At 40.2% G+C, this 14,948-nt stretch overlaps 1 protein-coding gene across 2 annotated transcripts in view; it reads left to right on the plus strand.

Moving 5' to 3' along the window:
* The window catches only part of HAPLN1 (hyaluronan and proteoglycan link protein 1), a 64,708-nt gene extending 50,188 nt beyond the window's left edge, over positions 1 to 14,520 (plus strand). For both annotated transcript variants that reach the window (XM_035100010.3, XM_035100006.3), the window contains exons 4-5: positions 5,936 to 6,238; positions 8,943 to 14,520. In XM_035100010.3, coding sequence (XP_034955901.3) covers positions 5,936 to 6,238; positions 8,943 to 9,232 — 593 coding nt within the window. In that variant the 3' untranslated portion in view covers positions 9,233 to 14,520. The remainder of the gene's footprint in view (positions 1 to 5,935; positions 6,239 to 8,942) is intronic.
* The last annotated feature ends 428 nt before the right edge of the window (positions 14,521 to 14,948 follow it).

Here is a 14,948-nt window from a genome sequence, read left to right on the forward strand (position 1 = left end):
TGGCTAATTTAGATGTATTCAAGTCTCCAGGGCCAGATGAACTACATCCAAGAGTATTAAAAGAACTGGCAGAGGTGATTTCAGAATGACTAGCAATAATCTTTGAGAATTCCTGGAGAACAGGCAAAGTCCCAGCAGACTGGAGGAGGGCAAATGTTGTCCCTATTTTCAAAAAGGGGAAAAGAGAGGACCCAAACAATTACCGCCCAGTCAGCCTGACATCAATACCAGGAAAGATTCTAGAGCAGATCATTAAGCAAACGGTCTGTGAGCACCTAGAAAGGAACGCTGTGATCAGTAAAAGCCAGCATGGGTTTCTGAAAAATAAGTCATGTCAGACTAATCTGATCTCATTTTTTGACAGAATTACAAGCCTGGTAGATGAAGGGAATGCTGTGGATAAAACCTATCTTGATTTCAGCAAGGCCTTTGACAAGGTGCCCCATGATATTCTTGTAAAGAAGCTGGTAAAATGTGGGCTAGACAATGCTACCATTCAGTGGATTTGTAACTGGCTGGCTGACGGAACCCAAAGGGTGCTCATCAATGGCTCCTCTTCATCCTGGAGAGTAGTGATTAGCGGGGTGCCACAGGGTTCTGTCTTGGGCCCAGTCTTATTCAACACCTTTATCAATGACTTGGATGATGGGCTTGAGGGCATCCTGAGCAAGTTTGCAGATGACACCAAATTAGGAGGGGTGCCTAATACCCCAGAGGACAGAATCACACTTCAAAATGACCTTAACAGATTAGACAACTGGGCCAAAGCAAACAAGATGAATTTTAACAAGGAGAAATGTAAAGTACTACACTTGGGCAAAAGAAAAAAAAGAAAAGCACAAATACAGGACACCTGGCTTGAGAGCAGTACATGTGAAAAGAATCTAGGAGTCCTGGTAGACCACAAACTTGACATGAGTCAACAGTGTGATGCAGCAGCTAAAAAAGCCAATGCAATTCTGGGCTGCATCAATAGGAGTATAGCGTCTAGATCAAGGGAAGTAATAGTACCACTGTATTCTGCTCTGGTGAGACCTCACCTGGAGTACTGTGTCCAGTTCTGGGCACCACAGTTCAAGAAGGATACTGACAAGCTGGAACGTGTCCAGAGGAGGGCAACCAAAATGGTCAAAGGCCTGGAAACAATGCCTTATGAGGAACGGCTTAGGGAGCTGGGTATGTTTAGCCTGGAGAAGAGAAGGTTAAGGGGTGATATGATAGCCATGTTAAAATATATAAAAGGGTGTCATTTAGAGGAGGGTGAAAGGTTGTTTTCTGCTGCTCCAGAGAAGCAGACACGGAGCAATGGATTCAAACTACAAGAAAGAAGATTCCACCTAAACATTAGGAAGAACTTCCTGACAGTTAGAGCTGTTCGACAGTGGAATTTGCTGCCAAGGAGTGTGGTGGAGTCTCCTTCTTTGGAGGTCTTTAAGCAGAGGCTTGACAGCCATATGTCAAGAATGTTTTGATGGTGTTTCCTGCTTGGCAGGGGGTTGGACTGGATGGCCCTTGTGGTCTCTTCCAACTCTATGATTCTATGATTCTATAGGCTTTGCTAACAGAAACCATATTTGTCATAACAATGCCATCTACTCTCTGTTTCTAGGGGCTTCCTTCTCAAAGTTTTCAGTTTGTAAGCTGCATTATAGATCCTGGCTGAAAGAATTTGTGAATTCCCTGGGATAGCCCTGCAAGTAAAGCCATTGTGGTGCCCTCCAAATGCTGTTCGACCACCGTTCCCACCATCCTTGACCAGGCCATGCTAGATGGGGCTGATGTGAGCTGTAGTCCAACAATATATGGTCATCATATCAACAAGGGGGTGGGGGATCTTGTAGATACAGCACTAATAAAACTTCCAAGTTTGTTCTGGGATGGCAGAACCCTGGCAGAAGGAGGGATCATATCTTAGAGTTGGGGCACACACTTTGCATTCTGAAGGTCTGTGGTTCAGTCCTTGGCATCTCCAGCTAAGAGGATGATGTAGCACTAAAGTGACAGAAATCTGCTAGAGACCATGCAGAGCTGCTACCAGTCAGGGTAGGTGATACTGGACAAATAGTCTTAAGGAGTTTAGGTCACCAGCAGAGCACATGCATTTCATACAGAAGGTCATGGGACCAAGCCCTGGAATCCTCAGGTAGGGCTGGGAAAGATGAGCTGATGCCAATTGGTGGAGAGTGCTCTGGATTGACCAATGATCTGACTCTAAGGCAGTTTCCTCTTTTCCTGACCTTGCTTCCTGAATTCAACTTTGGGAGGGCAATAAATTATGAAGGTGTGAGATTTTTAAAAATCATAGTATTACAGTAACGTCAATTGGAAAAATGCTTGTTAGGCAAATATGCATGCCAGGTTAAGATGGTTACACTATGGTGGACTGCAGCAAGCTCTACTGTATCCCATGTTGACTCTGGCCATGAGAAGTCTGACATTTTTGTTTAGACTAGCACCAAAGGAAGCCAATTTCTTTACTCTGGCTGAGGCCAGCCTCTTTTTTTCCCACGTGGACTTATGGTACAGGAAATATAAGTCTCTCTGTAAATACAGACCAGTTATTCTTAAAACTGATAATTGACTGCAGTGTTAACTCAGCAACTCCAGCACCCTTTGCAACTGTCACAGTTAAAATCCTAAATCTAAAAATTTTCCTTAGAAAATGGTATCTATCAAAGCATATTGATTTCCACAACACAGGCTTCTCAGAATGCAGGGATCAATGTTAAATGGATATCAAACATCTCTGTGTGACTATTCTTTGCTCCATAATATCTTTTGCCAGTATTTTGGAAGAAGCAAATGGATGTCACTCTATGCAGCTGGTAACCCGAGCCTCCAAATGGGAGAAAGATGGAATTACATGACTATGGGAAAAATAACCTTTTCTCTTGGCTGGGTCTTCCAAGCTGAAGAGAAGTGTTCCTCGGTATTCAAATTTTGGCAGAGCTTTGGATAGGGCGCATGAATATTTATTAGCTAAGTCTTTGGCTTAGTAGACCAATATTCATTCTATAGTGAAAAGCAGATTTTAGATATTGCTCTCCAGTGGTACCTAATAGCACTTCACTGTCAGAGAGACTCAGCTTTTTTTAATAAAAAAAAGCACACGTTTAAGAATGCTAGATCATTAACATCAACACTGCGCTGAACAATTAGTAGTTTCTTGTACAATACACTGGATGACCAGAAACATCAAGTGACAACAACAGTTGGGAAAATGTTTGCATTTTATAGGTAAATAAGTTATACCCAATAGATCTGATTTATCCATTTCTTCCCTTTGAAATACTGCTCTAAATAATCACCTTTTGAGCCTTAATACCTTAGAGGCTTACTTGAAGAACTCAACAATTTCAGTTGGTCCAAAATACAGTGGCCAGATTACCTGCTGGTGCTGCTGTTGGAACCCATATCACCCCTATTCTAAAAGAACTGCATTAGGTGCCAGGCCAAATGTTTAAAGTCTCAAATTATTTAGCCCCCCCCCCCAAAAAAAATCTGAAAGATCACTTCCTTCCCTACAAACCATCCCGGGTATTAAGTTCAGTAGAGGGCCCCTTTGTAGTTCCACCTCCATGGACAGCTGTGAGTCTAAAATGCCTGCCCCCTGTCCACCCAAAACAGTACTTCTGTCTTGTCAGGATTCAACCTCAATCTGTTAGTCACCATCCATCCTCCAGCCGCCTCCAGGCACTCACAAAGGACCTGCACCACCTTCGCTGGTTCTGATTTAAAAGAGAGGTAGAGCTATGTTTCATCCGCATAGGCTACTGCTGAACACCCAACCCAACCCCCCTGGTGATCTCTCGCAGTGGCTTCATATAGATGTTAAAAAGCATGGGGGAGAGGACGGAACCCTGAGGCACCCCACAAGTGAGGGCCCAGGCACTGGATTTATCTTTGTCATCCCATGTTCTCCAAGGATGGTTTAAAAGCTTCAGCTGGCGCAGAATGCTGTGACTCTTGTTTTAACAGGACTGAGTGACACCTAATATTTTCCTCCTATTTTTGGTTCAGCTGCCCTGGCTTCCTTTCTGGGTTGTTGCAAGCTTTAATGTGTGTTTCTAGGTCTTAAAATGTCTTATTACTGATACATATTTTTTATAGTTTAATGTTTTTTAATTGCATTGTACATAATTTCAGATGCCATATTAAGGGCATAGATAGAATAAGGAATATTGTAAATAAACAAATACACTTTGTAAATACAGAAATAGGCTTTGTTTTAATTTGAGCATCTTCAGAAAAATGGGCAGAATTTTTAAATGTAGACGTTGATTCCAGTACATAGGCTCTGCTTTCAGTTTGAATTAAATTTTTCTTTAAAGAAGGAAGGTATCTTTCACAGAAATGCTGCAGACCTGTTTACTTGGGAAAGATGCCAGTTTGGCTTTTAGCCCTGAATATGAACTAACTATGTTTTACAAAAATGTAGCTAGAAAATTTTAAACAGTTACTGTGTAAATATGAATGCCTTGTTCCCACTGTACCGTTTAGAATATGGGCACAGAGTTAGTTAGCAATATAGTTTCTAACTCTATTGTCTTTGCACTTTAGTTTATTCTAAATTATTCTCAAAGGGGGGGGGGGGCGACTTCATGTGTATTTGTATTAGATTGTTCTCCGCATTCCCACAATGCACTGCTGTGCATTTGGCATAAGAACCTGCCCTAATTTTGAGACTATAAGAACATTCAAAAAGTTCTGGATCGGGTGGAAAGGTCCGTTTAGTTCAGGACCTTGACAGGAATTCAACATTGCACTGAGGCGATCATTCCATCAGAGCAAGCATTTCGGCTTGCCAGATGGAACGATCCTGTCTATCTTCAACCCTGACCCCAGACCCATGAGCCAATTTAAGCGGGGGGGGGGGGGGAGTATGGTGTGCAGGGTGTGCATGTGCAGGAGTAGAAGAATAAGGGAAAGCCCCACTGAGCAAGCAGAAGCCCTTCTGCAGAGCTTCCACTGATAGGACTTGCTAGCTGAATCCTGCCCCTAATATTTAAGAGTGCTTCACTCACCTGTTCAGCTAGGAATCTCCAAAAAGGGCTTCCCCACCAGCATCTGGCATTGACTTGCCTCGATAAACAAATATTCATAAAAATAGTTTAAGGTCACAGTGGCAGGAAAAACCCAAGTAATCATTCTACATCTTACCTACCTTTGATGCTAACCCAGCAGCAGAATGGTCACAGAGCCATAATCTGGGAGCACACACAGTCACATGCCTTGGGGCTAAGCTATTGTTTGGTTTAGTGTGTGATGTGTGAACCAAGACATCCAGTTGCTGTCCAGAAATACAGGTTTCATGTAGCTACAGTATCAGAGCTAACAACCACTGATATATTTGCTCCATAGAGACGGTGCTGAAAGGTGCAACATGAAACAATGCTTTATTTGATAACTGTTCATTATGACCCATACCAAAGAACATGTTTGCCCAGTTCTCCATATGTTTCCCGCCCCCCTTTCTAAATGAAGCAGTCCCTCTGCCAACTTGATTTCCTCTTCTGGATATTCCCTAGGTTTCTCCATTTTGGTATGCTTGCTCTGTGGAGAATAGAATTGACCGATGAGGGTAATGTTTCTAATTGGTGAAAACCCACACTTGAGAATAGCATGTGGGATTGGTGGCATTCCAACAGGGAAGGGTGTGGTTCTGTCTGAGAGTGAAGCCTTCTGTCTGCAGAGACAGGCAGAACTCTCAGACTAAACAGCTCACTCTCTGACAGCCAATATCTCCAGATATAAAACTTAACAGGTTGCTCATTTGGCATCATATACATGTAATGCTCTCACCACCACAACCCTACACTTCCAGCAAATGTTCCTTGCACCTCTTCTGATGACATTCATGTGTGAACACACACATGTTTAAAATTACAGTTGAACCATTCATTTCACCCACTTCTATTTTATTTCTCTCTCTCAGGCATTGTATTCCCTTACTTCCCACGACTGGGTCGTTACAACTTAAACTTCCACGAGGCTCAGCAAGCCTGCCTGGACCAAGATGCAGTTATCGCTTCCTTTGACCAGTTGTACGATGCGTGGAGAGCAGGCCTGGACTGGTGCAATGCTGGCTGGCTCAGCGACGGGTCAGTGCAATATCCCATTACACATCCCAGGGAGCCTTGCGGTGGGAAGAATACAGTGCCTGGAATCCGGAATTATGGCTTCTCAAATAAAGATCAAAGTAGATATGATGTCTTCTGTTTTACATCCCATTTTAATGGTAAGGAATTCTGACTCCCTTTTCAAAGGGGCCTGTTGGTGCTTTAGGGGGAAAGAATGACAAGCCGGAACAATTTATTACTCATTTTGGGAAAGGCTCATAGCTCACTGGTAGAACACACATGTTTCACATGCAGAAGGTCACAGGTTCACTCTGTGGCATCTCTGGTTAAAATGATCAGGTAATGTTTGGTGGGAAAGGCCTCTGCTGGAGACCATGGGGGTCAAGCTCTGTGTTATGGTTAATACGTGCTGCACAGCTATGCCTGTAATTTTTCTTAAATTAATTACAGACGTAGGGGGCTCCAGTTATTATTGGCATTGCAACATGCAGGGAAGGGAGGGTTGGCACCACCGAGAACTTTTTTTTGCTAAGCCTCCTAGCCTATGAGAAGGGTGTTATTCGGGTGGGGGGATGCAGCTGGAGAGAGGAGGAGTAAGCCTCCATTCACTGCATGCTTCAATCCTGATAACAATCAAATAATCTGTAATTAATTTAGGGAAAACAAGAGGCACAGTCACACACTATGCATTAATTGTAGTGTGTAGTTTTTCATGAGAAACAGTGCCAGTGAGGTTCAACAATACTGGGCTTGGTGGATAAATAGTGTGATCTGATACCTTTTATTTTATTTTATTGAAATATTTCCATCCTAATGAGAACCTTCAGCTCAAAATTTAGGGGTGTGGTGTGAATGGGGCCATGAAATTAAAGGAAAGTTGTGTTTTTTGTCCAGTGCTAGAATACAATAATAAATGAACTTGCAAAGTCAACTGAATTGCTCTATATAGCCTGGAAATGACTGGTCTGTTTAGGAGGGGAGGGGAGGGCCATCACACAACAGACTTCCCTCTTCAGCAACAACTTGGACTGTCTTCACTGTTCCTCAAACATGGGCCTCTCCCATATGTCTTAACTTGTATGCATGTTGGGGAACAGATGTTTGGCCTGTAGCCTGCGAGCTCAGAGATGCTCACATTCTCCTCTTACGCACGCTCTGGGTATTGGCAATTAAATTTATTTGCCCTAAAACAGGCAAAGAGCAAATACTTCTCTTGCTTTGAGCAATCCCGAGTTTGCTTTTCCAAAACAAATAGTGTTCAAAACCAGAGTTAAAACATTGTGCAAATGTTTACCTGATCCGGATCCAGCTAAATTGTTCCAGAAGGGGATGGTTAAGTTAATGCAAATAAATCCTGTGCCATGTAAGCAGTTTTATGCAGTTTGTAGAAAAGGGGATAAATAATAAACAAACAAATAGACATGAAAAAAGGCTAGTCAGCCTTTGAATAATTACAATGAAAATTAATTTCACTCTTTAAGGTCTGGTTCCTTCATGCCCCTTCTTCATATGCAGATGTGTGAGCATGCTTGCATTATGTAATAGAACAAACTTCTTCTTCAGCATCTCATTTTTTAAAAAAAAAACTTATGCACAGACATGGAAACAGGAAGAATATCATTAATTCTATAAACTTCTGCTGCCTTCCATCCGTAAGGCAAAAGGATGGGTGGTCCTGTATAGGAATTAAATAGGTTGTAAAGGTAAAGGGACCCCTGACCATTAGGTCCAGTTGCGGATGACTCTGGGGTTGCAGCGCTCATCTCACTTTACTAGCCAAGGGAGCTGGTGTGCAGCTTCCAAGTCATGTGGCTAGCATGACTAAGCCGCTTCTGGTGAAACCAGAGGAGCGCACGGAAACACTGTTTACCTTCCTGCCGGAGCGGTACCTACTTATCTACTTGCACTTGACGTGCTTTCGAACTGCTAGGTGGGCAGGAGCTGGGACTGAGCAACGGGAGCTCACCCTGTCACGGGGATTTGAACCGCCAGCCTTCTGATCAGCAAGCCCTAGGCTCTGTGGTTTAGACCACAGCGCCACCCGTGTCCCATAAAGGGGATATAGACAGAACTAAATGTGAACACAATCTCTTCCATACCATAAAAGTCAATTGAAGAAAGGGATTGTGTAGTTTCCCAATCCGCACCCAAGAAGGATTTTAAAAAGGCAGAGCATTAATTGAAGGAGAGGTGGGCACGGCACCTTAAAGTGTGGGCCTGTGCCTGGAAAGTGCAGCACGAAAGGAAATCTGGATGAGCCCCATGTCTGTTGCAGCAATATTAACAAAGTCCTGCATCACTTAAAGACTAACAAATAATAATATTTATTATGGCACGGCTTTATCAAATGCATGAAGTGAATTGAGATTTCACTCCATGTAATGATAAAGTTAGCCTTAGTCCAAGGAAGCTCATGGTATAATAAATAAATGTGTCCATATTTATGGCAATAAAGTTTTTGCTGTGTGATATAGACATTTTGTAACCTTCATGGTTCATAGTTGGATGCCATATTGCGTTTTTTTAAAAAAAAAAATCAGTACATGGTGCATCACTTAATATCAACACAAGCTTTTGGTTTGTGGCTATAGGTAAATACAACCTCACTGCTTATCAAAAGGCAATGTAACATCCAGCACTATTAAAGAGAGGCATTGTGCAATGGCTCCTACACAAACTACAGTAGTCACTTAAAGATTATATAGTGAGAGCTGTTAGAACGGGCAAAAGAATAAGTGATTTTTCTATAAAAAGAAAACTGTAATTTTAACTTTATTGCTCAACAGCGATTGCTTTAAAGAACTGTAAAGAAAACGTATTATAACTTTTTCTTGTTCTTGATATTTTCTCTGCTTTCATTAGGCCGTTTTTACTACCTAATACACCCAACCAAGCTGACCTACGATGAAGCAGTGCATGCCTGCCTCAAAGATGGTGCACAGATTGCTAAAGTAGGCCAAATGTTTGCAGCCTGGAAACTCCTGGGATACGACCGCTGTGATGCCGGCTGGCTGGCTGATGGCAGCGTCCGCTACCCCATCTCTAGGCCAAGGAAACGCTGCAGTCCTACTGAAGCAGCAGTCCGCTTTGTGGGCTTTCCTGATAAAAAGCACAAGCTCTATGGTGTCTACTGCTTTAGGTCATACCAGTGAATGTACCTAGAGCACAACAACATCCGATCCATCATGTGAAGGATTTTGTTTCAATGAACTCATGCAAGTTACCAAAACTGTGATAAATCTTTTTTACTTACTGTAAAGAGTCATTTTCATAAAAAACAAAAACAAAACCCAACCTATTAATTTGTTTTGGTTATTTTTTTGTTTAAAAAACTATCATTCAATAGATATTTTAAATTAATATAATTTAAAGGAAGCTTAGGTAAGGAAGTGCTTGAAGTGTAACTGTTTAAGCTACGTCATTCCAACAAAGCATATTTTTTCATGAATGGGGCATGCAATAGCTTGATGATTGCTAGGACTTAAGTTAAGGAATGTAAGGCTACTCAAAGCAGACACCTCTCCGAGTTTACATATTTGCATCATGTTAAAATAGAATAATGAGATCTGCAGGTCTGAACTACATTAATCTTTCCTTGACTGCCATGTGGTTTTGCGAGCAGTTAAATACAAAGATGTGAACACGAGTTAAAGTGACTGCTTTTTTTGAAGTCTGCAATACGAGAACTGCTTCACTATTTAAAATCCTGCCTTTTATCAAAACCTGCTCAATAATCTCATAACATTCCAACAAACACAGCTAAATCTTCTGAACGTCATTCCCAGTCTTATTGTGTATGTAGTAGATAAATGTGTGTATGAATAATTAAAGGATGGGTCCTACCTTCTTCTTAATGCAAACTAAATATGCCTGAGATGTATTGCATTATCTTTGAGTAGCTTCACGGAGAGGATTTCTATTTCTTACTCTAAAGGCCATTTTGCTAAGCAACATTTACTCAGGGCAGTTATATATAAATGAACTGCTGGACAGAAAGAAACACAAATGTCTGAAATTTAGCAGCTTGATTCATGTTAGCTTTTAAAATAGTATTGTCTTTATAAATGAAGCATTTAAATATTTAAATATTTCTTTCTTAGTTATACATGTGAAAGTCAAACATTTGAATGAATCTTGAAACATATTTATCCACTCTATGATTACAAAAGAAAAAAACAACCTCTGATCCCAATCATGAAAGGGGAAGATATTTCTGTAATCAGTTCCCCATGTACATTCCAATTTGTGAATGTAGTTTTTCTTTGCATTTCCCCACTCATGGTAATGTCATGCCTATGGTGCTGTCTCTCCATTGGAGTGTAGGAGCAAAGAATTCCCATGCCCACAAATGATCAGGAAGAATATTATCTACTTCACCCAGATAGTTATTTCTGACTCTCCAGCTTATCAGTATTCCGATTATGGGATATTAATCCCTGCTACAGAACCCAGGAAAAGTTACTTATTACCTGATCTTCCTGAGGGAAAGCATTGAAAGAGCAACAGATGCAACAGGGTGGGCAGACCTGCCTAGAAGACAAAAATTAGTTCTGTTGAAACTAATGAGAAAAGTTAGTCATGATTAACTGAAGTCCCACGGCATTCAATGGAACTTAAAGTACAATTCTAAACATGTCCACTGAAAAGTAAATCCCATTCCAGTTATTCCCAGTCCCAGATAAGCAGGTTTTAGGATTTCAGCCCATCTAGCTAGACAGTTGACAGTGAATCAATTTTTCAATAGTTACAGTGGCCTCATACTTCTATATCAAGCATGGTTTCTTATTTGCCATGCAAGGTAGCCTTATAATATATGTCTGTGCTTTGATATACATATCACAGCATTCAAATACTTATGAGCAGTGTAGTCAACTGATTGTAATCTTTCCTTGTTTATTAGAAGGGACCAGATGTACTGATTGTGTCCCACACTGGCCATTCTTTCGATAGGAGGCATAGAATGTCAAGTGCTAGTTGGTGCCAATGTAATCAGCTCAGGGCAATCTTACGTGGTTTATAACTAAAATATGAGGAGGAGGAGGAAAATCAAAGGAAAGGGCATGTGCGTGCATTGATTAAAACACAGTGCAATTGCCTCAAGATTCCTTTTTTTGTGCAGTTTTAATCAACGTGCAAATATTCTGGTGCTCACTTTAAAACTGCCCAGGATCTGTACACATGCAGAGTCTTGAACAAAGTCTGGAAATAAAATAGAATGGTGGGTCACTAATGCATTGGTGGCAGTCTGTAAGCAAGATCAGATATAATTTGGAACCCCAAAATCTGGGAGAAATGTTGTAAGCATCCAAAGAATTTACTGAGCGGAAGAGCAGTTGCAATTCATTCATCGATTTGTGTTTAGAAAGTTTGACTTTTGAAGGTTTCTATAATCTGGCCCAAGATGTTAGGAAGAAGGGAGAGATAGCAACAATGGGGTATATGGAGAGAGAGAAATGAAAAAAGAGATAATCACAAGAAAAGAATAGAAAGAAACAGAAAATCTGTTTCGCATCCTGCCTAATATGTTTTCCTTTTCAGGAACATGCAGCAAAAATATGAGAAGCTAAGAACTAATGGGATAAGAGTTTATAGTCTAAAGCACTACAACTCCCATTAGTCCCAGCTTGCACAGTTGGGATTTGTAGTCTAAAATATATGGAGGGCACCAGGTTGGGAAAGTCTGTTCTAAAGAAAACAGGAGTGAGTGAGAAAGTTTTCCATTGGCTAAAGGAAAATATATATTTCAGCAGTTGCTACACTGCACTCTGCCTTTTTTTTTAGCACCGTGAGACTGTAATCCTATATCTACTTAACTGGAAGTAAGACCCATTTAACTACCGGTAACTGGGATTCACTTTTTGAGTTGATATTATAGGATTGAGCTGTGAGGCACTTTTATTTGTAAAGAATCCAAGGTTAACCTTTGCAAAGTATCAAGTCACTTTCCAAAGCTTCTCTCAGACATAGAATAATAACCCAAGCTATCAGAACCAAACAATGGTTGTTTTTAAAACATCCATTTAAAATTCATCGGTTTACTGTTAAGACAAAGGGCATATACTACTCCTCCCTTGGAACCATGCTTGGTCACATTTAAATGTGATTATATTCTTTATTGTAGCACAACTGATATGCTTTCACAAATATTTCTGTGCAGTTTTTTTAAAAAATAAATAAATCAGTTTCCTTATGAGCTGAAAGATCTATTAACTAGGTTATGCGGTATGAGTGTATTAGAGTATTGTGATATATTATGGTTCCAAACAAACTCATAGTACCAAATGCATCTTTGCATGAATTTGAAAATACCTTTTTTTAAAAAAAAGAATTGAAAATGTTAACATGTGAAAAGCATAAGGTGAATGAAAGTGCTTAATTTTCTTGAGAGCCAATATTTCTAAGAATGGGCTTACAGTGTAATTGTATTGGGGATTAATTTAAAATCCCCTCGACAAGTTTCACCCCTTGATTTTGTGGTGCTGATTTATCTGGTTATGGTCATGGGATTGCACTGAAGAATAATTTTATCCCCGTCCTTTTGTTATGGATTTTTGGACTTTGTTCAATTTGCTCTCAACACTGCTTTCCATTCTGCCACTTGTTCATATTAGGGTTTTTGGTTTTTTGTTTTCTTCTGAAGGTAAACCATGTGTACTAGTGATTGTGTACATCAAAACTCCACATTGCTTTTGCTTTGTAGCTGATGAAAAAATACAGCTATTTTAAGCTCCTTGGTGTCCTTAATTATCGGTTGAGAAACACATATAGGGGGAAAGAGATCACTCAGACAGCAGTGCATCCCTTTTACTGTATTTAATAATGAGATTGAGTATTAACCAGAACCTCTGTTTAACTGAAGTTAATGGGCATTTCTGTGTGCTTTAAAAGACTTTAATAAAACAAAAAACCCAAGTCTATCAAATTCTTTAACTAGAAGGAACATTGACACATTTTTTTAAACAATCATTTGTACACACGGTACCTTCGCTCCCATGTACTTTGAGGTAATTTCTTTCTTAAAGGCTTAGAGAAAGCAAATGACATTGAATGATATGGTGTGTGCATTCAGGAACAAATTACACCTGCTGGCTTGTACCACTTTAGAATGCCTGTGGGGATTACATGTATGAATACTCTGAATTGTCAGTAACTCCCTTTCCATGGAAAGCTAGAATGTCAAAGATCATGTAGACTGATAATAATATTACGCTTCTAACATGATGGCTTTTGAGTCTGCATATTTCTTGTTTTGTTGTTTAGTCGTGTCCGACTCTTCGTGACCCCATGGACCAGAGCACTGATCCCCTACCTGCATTCTAAAATGATACAATCCCACATTAAAAAACAAAGCAACCAAGACTCTTGGGGAATCTTTTTTTAAAAAAGCTTCACTCACTTTATTTTTTAGCATAGGATAACCTGATCTGAACAATTTCTTCCAATATTGAGATACAACACTTTGAAAAACATGGGCCCTCTGGGTGGAATTCAACATTGCATTACTGCAAGTATTCTATCTGCACAAGCATCGTAGCCTGACAGATGGAATGATCCCTCATTCTCCCATGTGCAAGTGGGGATTCCAGTTGGATTCCCCAACACCCCTGATCTAATTTCAGTGTAGAGGCACATGGGAGGAGGAGTGAGAGGGATGCCATGTTATGTAAGTGAAAGCTTTTGCACAGGGAACTAGTGTATGCCCATAACAAGAAGGCTTTCCCTCAAGCTATTAGCACATCCCTGAACATGGCATGTAGAACCATGATTTTGAGGGTGCCATCCAAGCAAACCAGTGCAGCACCAGAGAAATATTAAAATATGGCAAAGAGACAAGGCAAGAGCAAGCCATTCCAAAATAATTAAGGTCAATTTCACCTGAGCTCTACATTTAGATACAGTTGCAGCGGCTTTCCAGCACTGCACCCAATCCAAATTGGTTTCTGTGCCTACATTATTAAAGACATGGTGCATTCATTTTCTCACATATATTCTAACTGAAGTAAGAGTAGTTTTGGATCCCAAGAGATGTCATAGTGCTGGTATATAAGGCTGCCGAAAATAACTTCTTACATTGTAAGGAGTCAGGTGGGAAAATAATAAAATGTAAGCTCACAAGGAAAATCAATACAAAGTAAGCAGAAATTATTTTTATTTTATATAGTTGCTAATATGAATATTAATACATGAGCTTTACAGCATTACTGGGACTTGCAGAGCATTCTTCTATGAGGAAATGGTGTTTCAACAGTGTCTGAAGAGAATGCTTAAGAACTGGTTTTATGTCGGTGCTACTGTTCTTGGAAAGAAAGAAACCAACCACCCTTGATCATAATAAGAAATGAATTAATGCACTGTGTCATTTTATTGTATTTTCACAATGTATCTGAATTTTAATGTCCCCTCGTATGGCAACAATTAAATCATGTTGATCTTTTCAAAATGAGAACTTCTTTCTTTATAAGCAAAGTGTCTCTTTTATTCGTAAATAAATCTCCATCTGTGTCACTTGTCCCTCACAAGGACTTATGAGTGAGGGAAGGAATAAAAGTTAATATATTTTCAACTCTTTCTCTTCTTTGGTATCCAGAAAATTATTACAATAATCAAAATTGGGGTTGAGGTGGAGCTAATACCATGATTTGAACCCCAGATATAACACAAATGTTTATCATCCGAGCCCATTGGAATATTCTTGGTATAGCTGGATTCATTGGAACATCATCGTCGTCATCTTTATTACAGACCAGCATAAATTAAAATAGAAACCCACAGTAATTTAGGAACTAAAGCAGATAAAATGGGTAAAAGGAGTGATTCAAAGAAGGGAGGGATGCGTGAGGGAGACTTAAAATCAGCTAGAGGGTTAAG

Source organism: Zootoca vivipara, chromosome 10 (genome assembly GCF_965207765.1).
Source record: "Zootoca vivipara chromosome 10, rZooViv2.hap1.1, whole genome shotgun sequence".
Classification (NCBI taxonomy): domain Eukaryota; kingdom Metazoa; phylum Chordata; class Lepidosauria; order Squamata; family Lacertidae; genus Zootoca; species Zootoca vivipara.